General features: G+C 57.2%; 1 protein-coding gene across 3 annotated transcripts; it reads right to left on the minus strand.

The window, feature by feature from the left end:
* Nucleotides 1-337: 337 nt before the first annotated feature.
* SLC22A11 (solute carrier family 22 member 11) lies at nucleotides 338-19,497 on the minus strand. Of its 3 annotated transcripts, none has more exons than XM_064364782.1 (10): nucleotides 18,538-19,497; nucleotides 14,894-14,997; nucleotides 11,872-12,026; nucleotides 11,589-11,757; nucleotides 9,291-9,411; nucleotides 8,110-8,225; nucleotides 5,458-5,672; nucleotides 4,551-4,659; nucleotides 3,502-3,576; nucleotides 338-2,369 (listed from the first exon to the last, which is right to left on the minus strand). In XM_064364782.1, the coding sequence occupies exons 1-10, from the start codon at nucleotides 18,928-18,930 to the stop codon at nucleotides 2,306-2,308; spliced, it is 1,521 nt and encodes a 506-aa protein (XP_064220852.1). In that variant the 5' UTR covers nucleotides 18,931-19,497; the 3' UTR covers nucleotides 338-2,305. The 3 variants fall into 3 exon arrangements, with proteins under 3 accessions (XP_064220852.1, XP_064220851.1, XP_064220853.1); XM_064364781.1 differs by having other exon boundaries at nucleotides 3,502-3,708; XM_064364783.1 differs by lacking the exon at nucleotides 3,502-3,576.
* Nucleotides 19,498-19,931: the final 434 nt, after the last annotated feature.

The following is a 19,931-nucleotide window of genomic DNA, read 5'->3' on the forward strand; positions in this document are numbered from 1 at the left end:
CTTAGCTTCACCTCACAAATTTTGATGTGTCATTTTTTCATTTGCACTCAGTTCAAAATATTTTCTCATTTCCTTTGAGATTCCTTCTTTGACCCATGGGTTACTTAGAAGTGTGTTGTATAGTTTGAAAAGGTTTTTTACATCTCTTTCCATAGTAGATTTCTAATATAACGGTTCAAGAACGTTCTTTGTATGATCTGAATCCTTTAACACTTACTGAAGTGTGAGGAAAGGCCGGGGGGTCCATGGCGGCCTGACCAGACAGGGGGAGAAGTGTGGTCCGTATGGTGAGCCACTGGGGGGCTTTCAGCAGGAAGGGGATTCGGTTTGGATTGCGTTTCTTTCTTTCTGTTTTTTTTTTTTTTTTTTTTTTGAGATGGAGTCTCACTCTGTTGCCCAGGCTAGAGTGCAGTAGCATGATTTCGGCTCACTGCAGCCTCTGCCTCCCAGGTTCAAGTGATTCTCCTGCCTTAGCCTCCTGAGTAGCTGGGATTACAGGCATGTGCCACCACACTCAGCTAATTTTTGTATTTTTAGTAGAGATGGGGTTTCTCCATGTTGGTCAGGCTGGTCTTGAACCCCTGACCTCATGATCTGCCCGCCTCAACCTCCCAGAGTGCTGGGATTACAGGTGTGAGCCACCGTGCCCAGGCTGAATTGTGTTTCTTAATCAGCATCGTGGCTGTTGTGCAGAGGGCAGTGTGGACATCAGGGACCAGTTTGGGGCTGCAACTGTGGCGTGAACCAGGGTGTAGCCAGAGCGAGGGGAAGCAGGTAGACTTGGGAGCTGTGGGGAGGCGGCGGTGACTGACCCGGCAGGCATACACAGGGTGTGAGAGGTGAGTCGAGAGGCCTGAGACTGAGGTTTCCATGAGTGGCGTCTCCAGGGAAGAGCATGGGGGTAACTTTGTGGCAGGACCGCAGATATGAGGGGCGTGGAGGGGTGGAGGCGAGGGCAGGAGTCTGTGCTAGAAAGAGCCCTGGGCTAGGATCGGGGCCGCAGCCGGCCGTGTTTCTGTGAGCTGGCCAGTCCACCTCTCTGTGCCTTTGCTTCCTTGCCTCTGAGATGGGTAGTCGGCCTCGACCATCCCAGAGTTTTCACAGCCTGGGCGAGGGAGTTCTGTGCATGAGTCAAGAAAAGGTGTCCCCTCCAGAAAAACAAACAGCACAAGGCCACCCGCCCCGTGGTTGAAAGCCTGAAGGTAAGGTTCAGTGTTACGCGCTGCCTTGACGCCTGGCAAAGCCGGAAGGCCCCGAGGACCTGCTTGTGAGCTCCCCTCTCCCCTTTCACTCCGCCCCTGTGGATGAGGCTCCCTGGCCAAACAACCCTCATCCAGGGGGCCAAGCATGGTTCCTCTTATCCTGCTTGTGAGGTTTCTCGCCAGCCTGCAGCAAAATGAAACAAGCCAATCACACCCTCCCACAGAAGCCGGGAGTCGCCCCATCCTCTCCGTGCTCCAAAGCCGGTTTCCCGCAGCCCTGGCTGTTCACTTGAATCCTCAGCGCACCCCCTACCCCATGAGGCCCCGCGTGGCGTACAGTGCCATCTTCCTGGGCTCTGAGCACGTGCGTGTGGTAACCTGCTGCATCTCGTCTGGCTGGTGTTTGGTGGTATGTTTGGCCATCCTTGTAACCACAGGGCTGGAAGCCTTCCCTCACTGATGGTAAATAGAAAATGATTAAAACAGCTCCTTTCTTGGAGTGGACATAGCCTTTGCTAGGGTAGGTGGTGGGGCCATCGTAGCCAGGGCCGAGTTTCAGACCCCACACGCCTCCTTGGCTGCATGCCTTGGGGCAGTGCACAACCTGGACACCTGTATCTGGCGGCTCTCTCAGCAGGTCCCATTTATTTGCTCAGTGCTAAGATCAGTTCACCCTGGTACCTGTCTTGGGGGATGGGTCCTGTGATCATTCCCATTTCACAGACGAGGGCTCTGTATATGATGGGGTGAGATTGGAACCCAGACTCCAGCTGGCATGGCTGAGTGAGGGTATAGAGACATGAGCCTGGCAGGGAAAGGGCGGGGATCCGTCTTGTTATTGGGCGGGCATGGCCGCCTGCACAGGCTCCTGTAGGGCTGGGGTAAGGTGGGGAATCTGATCAGGGCAGGGAGAAGAAGAGTGAGCAATGGAAGCTGCCTCCAGCCACAGCAGATGGCCACGCTGTCCACTCGGCCACGGCTGCCTGGTCTCTGCCACTCCAGGCCCGTGGGGTCGGCCAACTTGCTTCCACCCTCTGATTGGAGAAGAGGCAACTCCTTGCTCAAGAGTCTTTGAATAAAGGGACTCCGTGTAGGCAGAATTTCTAGAACCAGGTACTTTCCACAGCGACGGCCTCTTGCCGGTTGCCCTGGGCTGCTGTCGATTTCCTAGAATAATCCAGAGAAAAGCAGTGCCGTGTGGTGAAGCCGGTATGCACTCGGGGCTGGGGGCAGAATGGGGGTCCAGTCTTATCAGGGGATAAACTCTATGACATTGGATTTTTACTCTGTTCCGTGTACCCAAGCGTGGGACAGTGCCTGAAACACAGTAGGTAGACAACAAAAATCAATTAAGTTAAAGAAAAAATGAAGCCCCAGTGTCTCCAGACCTCACCAGGTGTCCTGAGGCAAGTTATGTAACCCTCTGCATCTCAGCTTCCTTGGCAAAGAAATCGGACAGTAACAACACCTTGTGTGGTTGTTATTGATTAAATAAAATGACATAAAACAGTAAGAGCTCGATATTATTGTTGCTATCATTGTGACCTCTGTTCCCATCAGAATTGAGGAGGTCCCATGAACACTTACCCAGGACACAACAACCACACGCCCAGAGCGCCTGCTGCAGGCCTGGCATTTTCCCAGGTGCTTTCAAATAATAATTCCCTTAAACCTGAAAACAACTCTGTGGGCCAGCTGGGTTCTGTAGTGTTTTTTTTTTGTTGTTGTTGTTGTTTTTTAACATCCATTTACAAAGGAGGAGGCTAAAGCCCACAGAAGTGGTTCTGGCTATAAAATGCAGCTAGGGAGTGTTCCCTTGTTTCTCCCTCTCAAAGAATGGATGTGAGATGCTGCAATCTGTTCTCCGAGGGTTTGAAAGAACTCACCTGTTGATCTGTCCGGGACTGAAATTCTTTGGGGAAAATTTCACTAGGACGGTTGAGACTATCTGTATCTTCCTTAGTCAGTTTTGGTGACAGAGGTTAAATCACTTGCCCAGGCAGGTGGGGAACCCAGGCAACCCGGCTGCCGAGCCTGGGCTTTCAACAATTACATTTCCTGCATGAGGTATGATCACTTTCTACGCATGAGAGTTTGGATAAGTCACTTTCTCTCTCTGACCCTAGTAATAGTATGGGGATAGTAATAGCACCTTTCTGGCAGGATTGTCGGAAAGATTAAATGGTTTCAGAAACACAGGCCTTGACACCCTTGAGCCTCTGCCCTGGGTGGCCCTGGCCTGTCTCCATCCTGGCCCAGGAAGAGTCCGACCCAATGCCCAGGGTCACAGGTCACTCACTGGCTCTCCAGGTCCTGGACAGTGTCAGGGAGCGGAAGTCCCCGGGTCTCCGGGAGGAAGAACAGCACAACCAGGCTGGAAGCAATGGAGATAACGCCATAGAAGAGAGGAGGCAGCAGCGGCAGGGCTTGGCGGCTCATCAGAATCAGGGGACTCATCATACCCCCCAGCCGGCCCACCACCTGCATAAGGCCCTCTGCTGTCATCCTGTGGGTGAAGGGGAGGGCACAGATCCCTGTTACAGCTGCCCCTGTGGCAGCAAGACAGGTTGGCTGGGCCCATGGATGCCAGGAGAAGGAAAGTTGGGCTGAGGAATTGCCCTCCTCAAGGCCTCCTCTAATGCCACCTCTTCCATGGAGCCCAAATTTTCCCATCTAGTGTTTCAGGGAAATTCTCCAGGGCCTACCTCATTTTCCCTGCTCTTGGGTACCTTAAGGGCTTCTCCATGCTCCCGGTAGGCCAGCGAGCTCCCAGCTCAGGCTTTCCATACGATATCAACAAAATCAATACATATTTGTCCAAACAACACATTTTAAAATGGAGAAAGGAGTGAGTGAGTGGTGGAAGGAACAGCGGGCTGAAAGTCTGGAGAGCTGGAGTCAGTCCTCCCCTTCTGCTAAGCCAGTCCTTCACCCCGAGCCTCAGTTTACCCAAATATCAAATGTGGGGGTGGCTCAGACTCTAGACCGCTGGTTTCCATTTGTGTTTTGTGATGCCCTTGGGTTCCAAGGAGGTGACTTGGGGCTCTCTGGGGGCAGGGAAGGCATGGCAGGAGGTGAGCTGAGGGTCACCACTGCTGCCAGGGCAGCTCTTGGTCTCCTTATCTGAGTTCTTATAAGATTCCACCCGGACAGATGGTTCTGTGACTCACAACGGTGTGAAAACACAGACCCAGATGTCCCTAGGGCTCTGCTGTACTGCTGCCGGCTGGGCCCAGAACTTCGCGGGGAGCAGCTGCCTGGGAGGCCCATTCCCTGGCTGCCAGGCTCTTCTTTGCCCTCCCAGAATGGCCCTGCTGCCCCTGGGGCATGGCCTGCAGCCCAGCTTACCGCACGGTGGTTGGGAAGAGCTCAGCCCTGTAGATGGTGAGGCAGGTTAGGCTTATCCCAAAACATCCCTTTCCCAGCACAGCCAACACCACACGCAGCGTCTGCAGATCTGGGTGCAGGAAGAGAGTGAGAGTGGGGTTGGCCCCAGAGGGTCCCCAGGGGCCAGTCTGCGTGTGGCCAGACACCCTGGGGCAGAGGGGTCCCCGGGCTCCCTACACGTCCCCGGCCCTGCTGGCTTGGTGCGGGGCTGCCAGGGCCAGGGTGGGGGATGGAGCATAGGAAGTGATATTGTGGAGGTGGCCCGAGGGGCACAGGCAGAAACCAGCCAGGTCTGGGCCTCCTGCGGCTCCTAGGTTCCCAGGGTGCTTCTTGCTGTGGGAGAGAGTGCCCTGGAGCCAGCCCACAGCAGCCTCCCTGCTGCCCCCCAGACTGCCTGTGTGGGGATGGCAGAAGCCCTGGCCAGGAGGCAGAGGTCTGGCCCCCTTTGGCCTCCCCCACACGTGGTTCTGAGGAGGCTCCTGCACTGTTGGGAGGGCTCGCCCTCGTTGGCATCCCCATAGCTGCTCATGCTCAGAGCTTGGGCTGCTGCCCGCAGGGCCCCGGCAGCCTCTGTCCTCACTCACGCCTTCCCCAGCCAGTGGCGAGGCACCCTCCCGCCTTCCTCTCGGCTCTGCCACCACCGCTGGACACGCGGCCTTGTCCCTGTCCCCTAGTTTCCCACCCTGAGCAATACAAGGAGACACGGAGAGGGATTCCAGGTCCTCACAGCCTCCCTCATTCTGAAAGAAAACAGAGAGGCCACTCCTGGGGCTGGGCGGGGGGTGGGGGGATGTGCCCCCACCACGCTGAGAGCAGTGGGGTGGGGGAAGCAGGGCCTGGTCCCTACCCCCCAGCCCACCCACCTCACCTGGCGGCACCAGCGTGTTGGCCAGGATGCAGAGGCCGGCCATGACCTGGAACCCCGCCAGGATGGTGCGACGGCCAAGGAAACTGAGCAAGAGGACAGTGGTGGCCCGGCCCAGGATGTCCATGGCCCCGAAGAGGACCTGGAGGAGGAAGATGTCACGGCCCAGGCTCTGCAGGTCGAAGACCAGCCCGTATAAGGAGATCAGTAGAGAGAAGCTGCGGGCAAGGCTGGAAGTCAGGTCCCCGCCCTGCGGCGGGAGGGCCCCGACAGCAAGAGCACCTCCCACCAGGAGCTGCCTGGGAGGTCATGGCCCACCCTGGGCTCGTCTCAGCCAGCGGTCCCAGAAGCGGGCCGAACTCAGGATGCAACCCCAGGGTCAGGCTCTTCCAGGAAAGGGCAGGGAGGGTCACGCCCCCATCCCTTCACACGTGGGCTTTGGGTCAGGGGCAGCGCTGGGCTGGGGCGTCGCCTCTCTGGCTCCCTGGCTGGGAGACTCAGCCCTCTCCAGGCTGGGACCAAGCCTGCCCTCTGGGGTCTCTGAGCTGCCCCTCACTTCTGGCCTATCACTCTCCGGCTTTGATTCTGATAACCAGTCACACCGTTCCTGTTCCTTTGTCTTGGAAGATGGGAATCATGACAGGACGGGGTCTTTCGGGAGACCCCGGGCTGCACTGCCCAGACCGAATTCAGGATGGAGAGCCTGTCTCCCAGCCCCTGGAAGTGCTGCCCCTCCTCTGGGGACAGCAGCCTGTGACCTGTTCCTGCGGGCCAGAGGGACCACCCAGAAGGGCCCCAGCTTCCAAGGCCCCAGGTCCAGGCTGGGTCCGGGCTGCGGCTGCATCTCCCCTCCCCTTCTCCATCTCAGGGTCTCTGAGCTGCCCCTGACTTCTGACTTAGCCCTCTCTGGCTTTGATTCTGATAACAAGTCACACTATCCCAGTTCCTTTGTCTTGGAAGATGACAATCATGCCCACTTCCCCCCCCCTCCGAGTAGCTGAATTTACAGCATTTAAACTCCCCAGGTTTGGAGATGGGATTTGGATCCACAAGCGGTTCAAGGTGAAATTCTTCTCAGCCGCGTTTAAAGCCTATGCCCCTCCCAGCTCAGTCCAGACCCGCCTCCCAGCCGGCCCCTTAGGCGTCGCCTCATTGTATCATCCAATAAACATCGGACAGCACCAGCCCCCAAACCGCAGAGTAAAATCGCAGTTCGGGCACAAGCCGCAGTGTTCGGTGAAGTTTATGCGAGTGACGTGAGCGTCACTGGGCTGGTGCTCAAAGCGGCCTTGGACAGATAAAGGGGCAGCGATGGGTAACGAGTCAAGGCAAGAAGACCCACAAGGTCACCCGCTTCAAAGCCTCTGATTTGAATAACAAAGCTTGCAGAGCTGGCCCCAGGGAGAACTGAGGGATCCTGGAAGGTTTTTTTTTTTAAGAACTGGCCCCAGGTGTTTGCAGGGAGGGCGCTGCTTCTGATCTACCAGAAAAAAATTGAAGTTAAAAAAAAAAGGCATGATCTATCTTTGTTCTAAAATGTAGCAAATATTTGCCGTCATAACCCATATGTAGTTGAATATAGCATAAAAGAAACGTTTTCTTCCGCCTTAGTTTTATTTCAAGATAAAAGTCCCAATCAAACCTGGTCCTTAGGTTTTTTTTTTTTTGACAGGGTCTTGCTCTGTCACCCAGGCTGGAGAGCAGTGGTGCAATCTCAGCTCAGTGCAGCCTCTATCTCCTGGGCTCCAGTGATCCTCCTGCCTCGTTTTTTTGATTTTTGGTAGAGATGAGAGGATCTCACTATATTACCCAGGCTGGTCTTGAACTCCTGGGCTCAAGCGATCCTCCTGCCTCAGCCTCCCAAAGTGCTGGGATTCCAGGCATGAGCTATTGCGTTTGACTGGTCCTTGCTTTTTAATATGCTCCTTTGGATGTCACCTTCACCACCAACACCCCATCACCACCTCCACACCTCCATCACCACCAGCAATGCCGGTACCATCATCACTAACAGCACCACCACTGTCCACGCCCCCATCACCTTCACCACCAATTTGTTTTAAGGGCGTTTTCCTGGGCCCAGATGATCTTGGGTCCCGGGGTGGGCCAGGGTCTAGTCATGTGGGACCTGGGAGGGGACAGCGCCGGTGTCCAATGGTTCCAATGCCGGCTCTGTCATCTTGGGCTTGTTCCTTACCCCTGTGGGCTCCACTTTCCCTATCTGTGACATGGGGTTGCATCAAGGGGTCAGCAAATGCCGTTCACCCTCTAGGAGCATGGGCCTGCTCTCTAGGAAAGGGCTAAGTCTCTAGCGCTGACCGACAGTGGTCCTCCGTGGACATGGCTGGTCCCCTGGCTCTGGGTACCCTCGCTCTGCGTACCCTCGCTCTGCCTCTGTCTTGGGACCTCCCTGGGACCCTGCGACCCCCAGCCTAGACCCGCCTTTCCCTCCGGCTTCCTGCAGATGGTGGCCTCCAGACCCTCCCTCCCCCCGTCCCCCCCACTCCCACCCTCTCTGTGCATTATCCTGAGGCTGCCTGCATCCTGTCCAGACAGAAATGCACCTGGCGAGGTCTGCAGGTGCTGTTTTACCCGGACACCCCGCCTCCTGCCTGTCCCAGCCCTGCCTCGGGAAGGGCTGCCAGGACTGCGTACCTCGTCACCAGTGCGGGGCAGCTCCTCTTGCGGAGCATGGGCACGCGGAACAAGTCCAGCCCTGACTGTGGCTCCTTGGCAGAGGCCACCTCCTCCTCCATGCTGGACATCAGCACCTTCCGGGGAGAATGGGGGCACCGTGAATGGTAGGGCAGTGGCCCCACCCCACCCCCGTGCCAGAGAGCAGTGGCCAAGTGGCCAGAGTGACAGGGGAGCCTGTCCTGGGCCTCGGAAGCCGGATCCCCAGGGGACGTGGCTGGGAGAGGGCAGAAAAGTTTCTCTCCAGGTCCCGGCTCTTCTGCAGGTTTAGTCCAGCTCTGGCCCTCTCAGCTCTAGCTTGCCTCCTTCTGGAAGCCTTCCCTGATCCTCCTGCCCCATCTTCACTTTAATCTCTGGCAGAACCTGCTTCCTCAAAACAGCTACCTTCAAATAAGCATTCTGTTTCCCAAGACACACGGAGAAGCCCCATGAGGTGGGTGTGTGCTCTGCATGGGTGGAGGTGGTGGGTGATGGAGGTGTCTGTGTGGGTGCTGTTGGTAATGATGCTGCTGTGACTGATGGTGGCAATGGTGGTGAAAGTGGTGGAGATGTTCTGCAGAGATGGTAGCTGTGGGGTTAGTGATGGTGGTGACGGGGTGATGGTGGTGAAGGTGATGGGGGCGTGGACGGTGGTGGTGCCGGTGGTGATAGTATTGGCATTGCTGGTGATGATGGAGGTGTGGAGGTGGTGATGGGGTGATGGTGGTGAAGGTGATGGGGGTGTGGACGGTGGTGGTGTTGGTGGTGATGGAGTGTGGAGGTGGTGACGGGATGATGGTGGTGAAGGTGATGGGGGTGTGGATGGTGGTGGTGCTGGTGGTGATGGTATCAGCAATGCTGATACCATCACCAATGAAGGTTTAGTGAAGGTGATGGAGGCGTGGAAGTGGTGATGGGGTGTTGGTGGTGAAGGTGATGGGGGTGTGGATGTTGGTGATGGGGTGTTGGTGGTGAAGGTGATGGGGATATGGAAGTGGTGATGGGGCATTGGTGGTGTCTGTGGAGATGCTGGGGGTGGTGCTTGTGGCTGTGGAGTGGGGGTGGTACTGGAGTGGGTGGTGTTGATGTTAGAGGACACGTGGATTATCCATCAGTGGATAATTCCTGTCCCAGGTCAAGTCTTGCAAACAGCAACATCTCACCTCTATGGTCAGGTTCTTGGCTTCCTTGTGGCCATTTATCCTGGCCACCTTTCTGAGTTCCTGAAGCGCTTGGTCTGGTTTGCCCTTAATAATCAGCCACCGGGCGGATTCTGGCAGCCACCTGTAACAAGGCAGATGTATCGCTGGGAGTGCACACTGGGCTTTCCCCGGGGGGGGGGGCGTGGAAAGGGGCAGTGGTACAGACCCTCCAGCTGAGATGAGTGACGAGGCAGATGCTTCTGTACCGCTGCTGCCCAGCCAGGAGCCTGGCAGTCCCTGAAGGTTTCAGAATAAAGCTGAGTCCCAATGCCTGGCCACCCACCTTCCCGAGTGAGCCACCTTCATCTGGCTCGACTGGCTGCCGGGAGCCTGCCCACCTGAGCCCTGCACACAGCCAGGGCACAGGCGGCCCTAGAGCTAACCGCCTCACCAGTGATTCTGGGTCCATTTCTAGGATAGAAGGGTCACTTGGTGCTGTTTTTTTTTTTTTTTTTTTTGAGACAGAACCCTGCTCTGTCACCCAGGCTGGAGTGCAGTGGCATGATCTCAGCTCACTGCAACCTCCGCCTCCTGGGTTCAAGCGATTCTCCTGCTTCAGTCTCTTGAGTAACTGGGACTACAGGCGCTTGCCACCATGCCTGGCTAATTTTTTGTCTTTTTAATAGAGATGGGGTTTCATCATGTTAGCTGGGATGGTCTCGATCTCCTGACCTCATGATCTGCCCACCTCGGCCTCCCAAAGTGCTGGGATTACAGGCATGAGCCACCGTGCCTGGCCTGTTTTTTTTTTTTCTTTTTTTAAAAAGCATGTTTAAACATTCTCAGGCAGGACCAGGTGATCTTATAAAACCAGTCTGCTTCTTGCTAACCTCAGGGGCAGATGGGCCAGGAGAAGCATTTTCCTGGTGGAAGGCACAGGAGCTGCCCCGCCCACTGGCTCTCAGCCCTGTTTGCAGGGAAGCTAAGAAGGACTTCTGGAGACAGTTTGCCATAGTGGTGAAGAGTTAGCCCGCCTGGGTTCCAATCCTGCCTCTGGCATTCACCAACTGTGGGTAACTTTGGGTGAGTGACTTCACCTTTCTGGGCCTCAGTCCTTCATTTGAATGTGGCGGTAATCACATTATCTTCCTTATTAGAAAATGTGTTAATATGCACATGATGTGATGAACCGCACCTGGTGCACTCCTGATCGCTGCGGTGGGGATGGCCTAATTATTGTAATCATGTGATGGCCTTCCTCCTCACGTATTGATCTGTTTGTGGAACGTAAGCTGCGTGGGATCAGTGGCTTTTGTCTGTTTTGTTCACTTGTGTGTCTCCAGCACCTAGGATCCTCTGCGCCTGTCTGCATCTCCTTCCTCAGTGCCAACCCAAGGAGGGCTTTCCAGACTGGGATTTCTGCAGCCCCTAAAATTACAATGGCAACGATCTATTTTCATATCCAACGTTGGTCCCCACTGTATGTAAGGAGTGAAGCTGGTGGGTGGGGGCTGGGGTAAGCGTTGGGGAAGGATGATGCCCACAGCCTCGGCGCAGGGGAGGCGGTGGTGGGGCCTGGGGGACCGCGCGAGCGCTGCTTCCACTGTGGCCAAAGTTCCACCCAGTGCCTCTGCATCTTCCAGTTTTCCCAAGGAAGGTAAAAATACTGTTTTTGTTTAAAAAAAAAATCTTCTGATTCTTAAATGTTAGCAACTAGTTGTATGTTTGAGTGTGTGTGTGTGTGTGTGTGTGTGTGTATAATTTTTTTTGAGATGGAGTTTTGCTTTTGTTGCCCAGTCTGGAGTGCAATGGCGCCATCTCAGCTCACTGCAACCTCTGCCTCCTGGCTTCAAGCAATTCTCCTGCCTCAGCCTTCCGAGTAGCTGGGACTACAGGCACGCACCACCACATGCAGCTGATTTTCTATTTTTACTAGAGATGGGGTTTTTCCATGCTGGTCAGTCTGGTCTCAAACTCCCAGCCTCAGGTGATCCACCCACCTCAGCCTCCCAAAGTGTTGGGATTACAGGCGTTAGCCACCGCGCCCGGCACAAATGTATTTTTAAAATCACCATTTGAGCCAATGCTGCGCCAGCCTATCATCGCCTGTCTGGGCTGGACGGGAGCCATGGACGTTGGGCTGCAACGCTCAGCCTAGAACTGTGAATCTCGTGTCTCTGCCCAGCGAGGGCCCCGCTCATGCCACTGCCCTTCTGTGGCCCTCCACGGCTCTGAACCTACCACCAGCCAGGGAGGTGAAAGTGAGGGGACCCCCCCACACCCTGGGTCTCCCAAGGAAAGGTCCCACATTGTACTGACCAGGATATCAGGAAGATGGCAAAGAAGGGCACTGATACTGCCAGCTGGAGGGTCTGCCAGTCCCGCAGGGCGAAGGCCACACCACCCAGGGCTGCCTGGCCTGCGCTGGAGGAGCATGCCAACACGGTCAGGGTGACCGCCCTCCTGCTGGTCGTGGTCCACTCCACCACTGAAGGATGCAGACACGTGCAGGTGAGGCCTCCTGGGTGGCCCGAGCCCCATTCGCTCCTGCCCGCCCCCCCCCCCGCCCCCACGGCAGGAGTGCGCTGAGCCGGGAACTCACTCAGTCCCAGTGCACTCAGGAAGATGCCAGCAATCCCAAAAGCGGTCACGAACCGCAGTCCGCAGTAGATGAGGAGCGTTGGGGCGAAGGTGGTGCCGGTGCCCGCCACGGCCGTCTGCAGGCAGGACCAGCTCAGCATCGGCTTCCGCCCAAGCCTGTCACAGGAGAGAAGCATGCAGGGCTGGAGAGGGGCCCCTGAGGAGGTGGATATGTGGGTAGGTGCCTGCCTTCTGGAAGTTCAGCGAAGCTGGGGGATCTCCTGCAGGCAGCTCCTTCTTCTTGGAAGGTTTAGGGGCACACTCAGAGTGCTTTTGTTATAAAAGTGGCAGGTACCCTGCCACGGGAGGGGGCAGTTTAGCCTCATGTTTAAGAAAGGAGTTTGGGGCCAGGCACGGTAGCTTATGCCTGTAATCCCAGCACTTTGGGAGGCTGAGGCTGGAGGATCACTTGAGGCCAGGAGTTTGAGACCAGCCTGTGCAACATAGTGAGACCTCAGTCTCTACAAAATAAATAAATAAAATAGCCAGGCGTCTGTGGTCCCAGCTACTTGGGAGGCTGAGGGGGAGGATGGCTTGTGCCCAGGAGTTCGAGGCTGCAGTGAGGTATGATCATTGGACAACAGAATGAGACTCTGTCTCTAATAAATACATAAAAAAGGCACTTCCTTCCCTTACTGGGTGACCCTGGGTGTGTGACTCGACATCTCTGAGCCTCAGTTTCCCCATCTGTCACACAAGGGCATCCATAAGGACATGCCTCACAGGGCTGCTATGAGAATCAAGACACTGGGAAGGGGCCGGGGAGTGGAGAGGCGGAGACCTGGCCAGCTGCTGCTCCCCACTGTAAGCTGTGAAGGGGAGCTCTCGGGGACGGGGAGCGCGCAGAGCCCTCCGCCCTGCCTGAGTGCCCTGGGCTGCTGTGGCCTCCAGGCTGGCTGAGCCTGAACTGCAGACTGCGTTTAGCTCCACTCAAGCCGGTGCTGCTCAGAACAGAGATGTGAGGCGGACCTTGGCCACACCTGTCTGAGCAGCACCCAGGAGCAAGCACAATCGCTTCATCCTCATGACAACTGCATGGTGACTCCCCACTGCCGGGGGGAAACTGAGGCTCAGAGAAGGGAAGAGATCCACCTTCTAAGACAAGGCTGAGATTCAGACACAGGTAGACCCCCGCGCTGCTGCCGGGAGGGTGGAGGCAGCAGGGAGTGGGAAGGCAGTCCTCCATTTGAGAAATAATGACTGCGTGTCTGCCATGGTGCGGAGGTGGGCTCTGGGGCACAGTCCCCAGGTCCCAGTCCCCGGGTCCCTGTGCGTCCGTGGGGACGTGGACAATCAGCAAGCCTTGAGCCAGCCGGGCATGGTCAGAGCCAGGCACTGTGATGAGGGAGCAAGGCGGGGTGGGACAGTCATTTCTGGGGCAGGCGGGAGTCTCTGGCTCCGTGGCCTGGGAAGGCCTCTCTGAGGAAGTGCATTGAGCTGTGGCCCGAGCGTGGGCACCAGGCAGCGTGGGCAGGAGGTTCTGGGTGAAGTGCAGTCACTGAGGCGCTCTGCAGCCTGGTGAGGGGCTCCAGGAGGAGGCCGGTGGAGCTGGGGGTGGGGGGAAGTCCAGCGCAGGGCAGGAGGTGGGCAGGAAGGGACTGTCCTCAGTGCAGTGGGGCCCTCGGAGGATTTCAAGCCAGGTTTTATCGACCGGATCAACCTCCAAGATTTTGCAAAGTCACTAGTGCTGTGGCAGCGTGGACGGCCACTGCAGAGGACACCCGCGAGAGGCCGAAGCCCGCCTGCTGAGAGGAGATGGGGCTCCGGCAATGGGACGCTGTGACAGAGAAGGGCCTGGGCTGAGTGTGGGGTGAGGAAAAGGGGTCGAGGACAACACAGGTGCAGCAGGGTCCACGGGGCGGAGGGCTGTGCTCTCGAGAAATCAGCAGCTCAGCTTTCAGAACAGGAAGAAAGGGAGGAGGGGCAGCGGGAGGAGGGGGAGCAGGAGGAGGGGCAGCGGGAGGAGGGGCAGTGGGAGGAGGGGCAGTGGGAGGAGGGGGAGCAGGAGGAGGGGCAGCGGGAGGAGGGGGAGCAGGAGGAGGGGCAGTGGGAGGAGGGGCAGTGGGAGGAGGGGGAGCAGGAGGAGGGGGAGCAGGAGGAGGGGCAGTGGGAGGAGGGGCAGTGGGAGGAGGGGGAGCAGGAGGAGGGGGAGCAGGAGGAGGGGCAGTGGGAGGAGGGGCAGCGGGAGGAGGGGGAGCAGGAGGAGTGGGTGTAGGAGGAGGGGGAGCAGGAGGAGGGGAAGTGGGAACAGCTTCCTGGGAGGTGGAAGGAAAACCAGGAGTGAGGATGTTCTGGAAGCCAAGAGAAGAAAGTATGTCAAAGAGACGCTTCTTCCTGCCAGCAGGCCTGAGCTTCAGTGTCGCCTGGTGTGAGACATTTCCAGTTGTGCCGGCCGGCCCTGGTATGCCCATCACCTGTGCCCTGTTCCCCTAGCCAGCTCCAGCCTCATGTTCGGGGGTGACCTGTATACTGAGCCCCACTTGGCTGCAAGCTGGGGGCGAGCAGGAACTTGTCCCCACCTCCCTACCGCCCCATCCGCCATCTCTGCTGGAGGCACCCCTTGCACCTAGCCAGTGCTTGGCCCACATGAGGCTTCTGGGAAGGCCTCGAGACCTGGGGACAAAGGACAGAGTCAGAGAATGGGGAGTCAGGACGGCTCTGTAGCACAGGGTCCGATACAGCCACATGGAGGAGGCCCGTAACCATCTGGCCAGAGTGTGGAAGAGGGAGGGGTGGCGGGGTGGCCTGGGGTGGCCTCCCTGTAAGGGGAACCAGGCCAGGGTCTGGAGGGCCTCACTGAGGTGGGGACCCGGAACAGTCTGTGGGTTGCGGGGGATGGCCAGAGGAGGGAAGAAACAGAGGTGGCAGGAGGGAGGTGGAGGTGGGGATGGGCTGTTGGTCTGACATTTCCGAACCTTCTGCCCCCCGAGGTCTTCCACTCTGTTTTGAGGGAGTTGGGGGCTGGGAGGAGTGGAGGCACTCACCGGTGGGAGAGGAGCCCCCAGATGAAGGAGCCCACCAGGATTCCAGACATGAAGATGGACTGGCTCAGAGGCTTCAGGCCCTGCGAGCTGCACACCAGGTCCCACTGCAAGAGGAGGCAGCAGCGGCTCAGCTCGGGGCGTGGAATCGCAGGGCTGGGCACGGCTGAGGGGCCAGCCACGCATGCCGGCCACCCTGGACTCCCACTGCCAGGTCATAGAGGTAGAAGGGGCCTGCTGGCCACTGGGCTGCAGCACCCCCTGGGAAGCCCTGCAGGACAGAATGCAACCGGGCTCTGCATCTGGCAGCTTTGTGGAGGCCACATTACAGGTCCAGCCACGCAGTCATGCAGAAGGTGGACTCTAACGGGCAGCAGGGCCTTGAAGGGGCAGAAGTGGCAGGAAAATGAACAATCTATTGGTAAAAAGAAGTTTGGCAGCAGCATGTGCTGTGTCTGGCAGTATCTGGCAGTGGTGGCAGTGGGGGTGGCAGGCAAGGTGGGCAGGGGCAGGGATCGGCTGGCAGGGGTGAGTCCACAGGCTTGGCTTCCACCTCTGCTGAGAGCTGGCCGGGTGGACGTCAGGGAGCCACTGCCCTATCCTCTTCTCTAGAGGTGGGGCCCTGAGCTGGCCCTCTCGGCGGTGAGGTTGACTGGAGAGAGCTCAGCACCGTTCACCGTTTTTTTTTTTTTTTTTTTGAGACGGAATCTCTCTCTGTCACCAGGCTGGAGTGCAGTGGCTCGATCTTGGCTTGCAGCAACTTCTGCTCCCGAGTTCAAGCAATTCTCCTGCCTCAGCCTCCCAAATAACTGGCTACAGGCGTGCACCACCACACCCAGCTAATTTTTGTATTTTCAGTAGAGATGGGGTTTCACCATATTGGCCAGGTTGGTGTTGAACTCCTGACCTCGTGATCCACCTGCCTCGGCCTCCCAAAGTGCTGGGATTACAGGCGTGAGCCATCACATCCCAGGACTGGTCACCCATTGCTTGAACACCCCACACCTGCCCCCAAGTCCATCCTCCACTGAGGCCCAACAGCTCCCCCCACCTCTCTCTTTCCCCCTCCCACCCGGGCAACTACAGTAGCCTTCAGTGGTGGGGGCCCCATCCCCTCACAGAGCTTCTCTACCCTGCAAAGTGACCTCTTGGAAATGCAAGTCAGACCAGATCACTTCCGTGCTCACAGTGGCTCACACCTGTAATCCCAGCACTTTGGGAGGCCGAGGCGGGCAGATCACCTGAGATCAGGAGTTCGAAACCAGCCTGACCATGATGAAACCCCTTCTCTACTAAAAATACAAAAATTAGCTGGGCATGGTGGTGCACCCCTGTAGTCCCAGCTATTTGGGAGGCTGAGGAGAGAGAATTGTTTGAACCCAGGAGGCGGAGGTTGCAGTGAGCTGAGATTGTGCCATTGCACTCCATCCTGGGGAATAGAGCAAGACTCAGTCTCAAAAAACAAAAAAATTAGCTGGGCGTGATGGTGTGCGCCTATAGTCCCAGCTACGGGGGAGGCTGAGCCAAGAGGATCATTTGAGCCCAGAAGTTAGAGGCTGCAGTCAGTCGTATTTCACCACTGAACTCCAGCCTGGGTGACAGAGCGAGACTTTAAAAAAAAAAGAAAAAGGGCCGGGCGCGGTGGCTCAAGCCTGTAATCCCAGCACTTTGGGAGGCCGAGGCGGGTGGATCACGAGGTCAAGAGATCGAGACCATCCTGGTCAACATGGTGAAACCCCGTCTCTACTAATACAAAAAATTAGCTGGGCACGGTGGCGCGTGCCTGTAATCCCAGCTACTCAGGAGGCTGAGGCAGGAGAATTGCCTGAACCCAGGAGGCGGAGATTGCGGTGAGCCGAGATCGTGCCATTGCACTCCAGCCTGGGTATCAAGAGCGAAACTCCGTCTCAAAAAAAAAAAAAAAAAAAAAAGAAAAAGAAAATCGCAGCTCCAAAGCTTGCTCCCACACCCGCTTCTGCCCCCTCAGCACCCGTGCCCAGCCACACTGGGCCTCGTGCTGCTCCTTCAAATCCCAGACATGCTTCTCTGCATGACCTTTGCTCTGTGGGGCTCCTGACCTTCACAGATTCCTGCTCTTGCCATCCGAGTCTCATTGTCAATGTAGCGTCTTTGGAAAGGCCATCCCCCACCACCGGCCTGAAGGAGGCGGCCCCTCCTCGCCCCTGCGACCTTGCTTTTGTCCCTCATGCTCACTGATGGGGACAAAGGGGAGTAGGCAGCAGGGATTAGTTCACGGACGGGGCCAGCCCAGGCTCCCGCAAGTGAGGGGGCACCTGGGCGGGCACCTCTGAATGCTGGCCCCTGGACACTCGCCAGCCTCGCCCGGTCCTACTGACGCATCAGCCATGACTCCAGGCAATTCAGCCGCGGGAGGAAATCAGGGGTGAGGGGGCTCTGGCTGAACTGATCCCACAGGCTTCTTGCTGAGACAGGCCAGGGTGAGCTGGCATCACCCTAGGAGTAATGGAGAATGAGGAACCTGATGGGATATCAAGGCTGGGGGAAGAGAGGGTTCTTGCTAAACTGATTCAGCAGGGTTCTTTGCTAAAACTGGATTTTGCAAGGAAATGTCCATATGGGCCCAGGAGAAGGCTCAGGAGCCTGCGTAAAGTTTGGTCAAGGAAAGGCTTTTGGTCACCCCAAGCCTGTTTCTGATCCGTGGTGCCACCATCTGGGGGTGGGTCCTATGACAGTCCTCACTTAATAACAGAGAAAACAGAAACACAGAGAGGTTAAGGGGCTGTCCCAGGACACACAGCTAGAGTGTCCTGGAGCCTGATTCAATCCCGGCAGTCATAGGACCCACCCCACGAGATGGTGGCAAGGCTGTGGCAGCTGGGACACGTTTGGAAATGTGTCTGCCACTTGGCAGGTGCAGGGCGAGGGCTGGCTCTGCTGCTAGGAGGGGTTAAATGTCGATGGAGCGAATTCACCAGTGGGATGGATGCTTCTCGAAGGCTCCCTGCTCACCCTGGAACCAGAGCCCCGATCTGAGTCTGGGCCATCATCATGGATCAGGAAATGGGCGTGGGGTGACCAAAAGTCTTTCCTTGACCAAACTTTACGCAGGCTCCTGAGCCTTATCCTGGGCCCATATGGACATTTCCTTGCAAAATCAGTTTTAGCAAAGAACCCTGCTGAATCAGTTTAGCAAGAACCCTCTCTGCCCCCAGCCTTGACATCCCATCAGGTTCCTCATCCTCCACCACCTCTAGGGTGATGCCAGGTCACCCTGGCCTGTCTCAGCAAGAAGCCTGTGGGGTCAGTTCAGCCAGAGCCCCCCTTACCTCTGATTCACCCCTGCAGCTGAGTTGCCTGAAGTCACAGCTGATGCGTCAGCAGGGCCGGGACCAGGTGAGGCTGGTGAGGGTCCAGGTGCCAGCATTCAGAGATGCCCACCCAGGTGCCCCCCGCACTTCCAGGAGCCTGGGCTGGCCTGGTCTGTAGACTGATCCCTGCCGCCCACTCCCCTGTGTGTGGCTGACAAGGGGCTGAGAGGCCCGAGAGTGAGCGGGGCCTGGGGAGGTGGATCCCTCCCAGGACGGGACCTTTGAGTCCGACCCACTGTGATCCATGGCCCTGACCTCCGTGGTGCTGGACTCGATTGGCTCTGGGGGAGGCCCTACCTTCATCACGATGGTGGACGTGAAGGTGCTGCGGTCATAGACCCAGCCATCCACACACGGCTCTGTGTCGGCCTCGTTCCAGCTGGAGGTCGTGGCGTTGGGGTCCACGAGCTGCCACTGTGGCTGGCGGAAGCGGCGGCACTGATCGGGCTCCCAGTTGGGGCCTGGTGGGATGGAGATGGTCAGAAGAGCCTCGGGGGTTATGTTTGCGGGGACCACAGAGCCATTGTCCAGCAATTGTGTCCAGCATCGGTGGCCTGGGACAGAGGCTGAGAAGTTCTCCAGGAGCACATGGAAGGATATCATGAAGCAGGGGAGGATGAAGGTGAGCAGCAGCAGGGTCTGGAAGAGACCGGCACCTCCAGCTTGCTCTAAAAGCTCTGAGAACTCCATGGATGGAGCTGCCTCGGGTGAGCTCGCTGCTGACCTAACTGCTGTTTGGAACCGATTGGCCACAGGATCCAGGGCCACCAAGACCTTCTGCCCTCCTGCCCCTCGGCGGGGTTGGGGGCGGGCACTGTCCAATAACCAGTTGAGTCAGTCCCGAGCAGCCCTGCAATGCCTTGGGGAAACTCCTCCTTATCCTGTTTCCAGGAGTAGCTGCGAATGCCCCAGCGCTCTGCGGAGGGGTGATGAGGACAAAGGTCGAGGTGCCCGGGCTGCCTGGGGCATCTGAGCTGCCCACCAAGTGGGGACCAGGGAGGGCTGAGCCTCATCCTGAGTTCTGCAGCACCAAAAGTGAAAGCCAGGAAGAGTCTATTGAAAAAGACAGGGTGCTTTGATGTTACTGAATTACAGTTGTGGAAGAAATATCAACGGGGCTGATGCCTCACTGAGTTGGTTAAAGTTTAATCTCAGTGTGGGCTTCTGAGTGAGGAAGGCAGTTCACGTCTCAGGACCGAGGCCTCAGCCACTCCCCGCTGGCCAGCTGATCTCATTCTTAAATCTTTAGAACCTTCTATGCAAGGCCCTTTAAATCAGGAAACGATCGGCCTAAACTTCATCCCTCCTGAAAGTCGTTCAAGGCTCTGAGGCCAGATGTGGGGCCTGGGAAGGGCCTTCCCTAGCTGGGGAGATGGTGCGGGTGGGTGTGGGGGAGGATGTGGGGTGGGCACGAGCTGGCAGGAGGGCCCGAGCCTGTGCTCTTTTCTTTCCTGATGCGAACCTCCTACCAGGCAGTGCCGGGGAGACCAGCTTGCAGACTCACTATTTCGGGAAGCTTCTATTCCGAGGTTTTGGGTTGCCATTATTAGACAGTAAGCTCCCCCAGTGGAAACCATGGCTACCATTTCCTGGCATCTCTTTGAAGCCCCTCGTGGGCCCAGAGCTGAGCAGGTGGGCAGTTGGGGAAGTGTGCAGAATCACGACGCTGTGACCCAGCATCTGAGGCCAGC

This window comes from Aotus nancymaae, unplaced genomic scaffold (assembly GCF_030222135.1).
Source record: "Aotus nancymaae isolate 86718 unplaced genomic scaffold, 86718_ANA_hifiasm-v0.15.2.pri h1tg000059l, whole genome shotgun sequence".
Classification (NCBI taxonomy): Eukaryota; Metazoa; Chordata; class Mammalia; order Primates; family Aotidae; genus Aotus; species Aotus nancymaae.

What these genes read in the sequence shown, in the direction of transcription:
- SLC22A11 (XM_064364781.1), bottom strand. Translation starts at nt 18,930, where the DNA reads ATGGAGTTCTCAGAGCTTTTAGAGCAAGCTGGAGGTGCCGGTCTCTTC. An exon ending in CGTCCACCATCGTGATGAAG is followed by an intron (nt 14,998 to 18,537) that starts GTAGGGCCTCCC and finishes CTCCTCTTGCAG; the next exon opens with TGGGACCTGGTGTGCAGCTC. An exon ending in CTCTTCCCAACCACCGTGCG is followed by an intron (nt 3,709 to 4,550) that starts GTAAGCTGGGCT and finishes CTTCACCCACAG; the next exon opens with GATGACAGCAGAGGGCCTTA.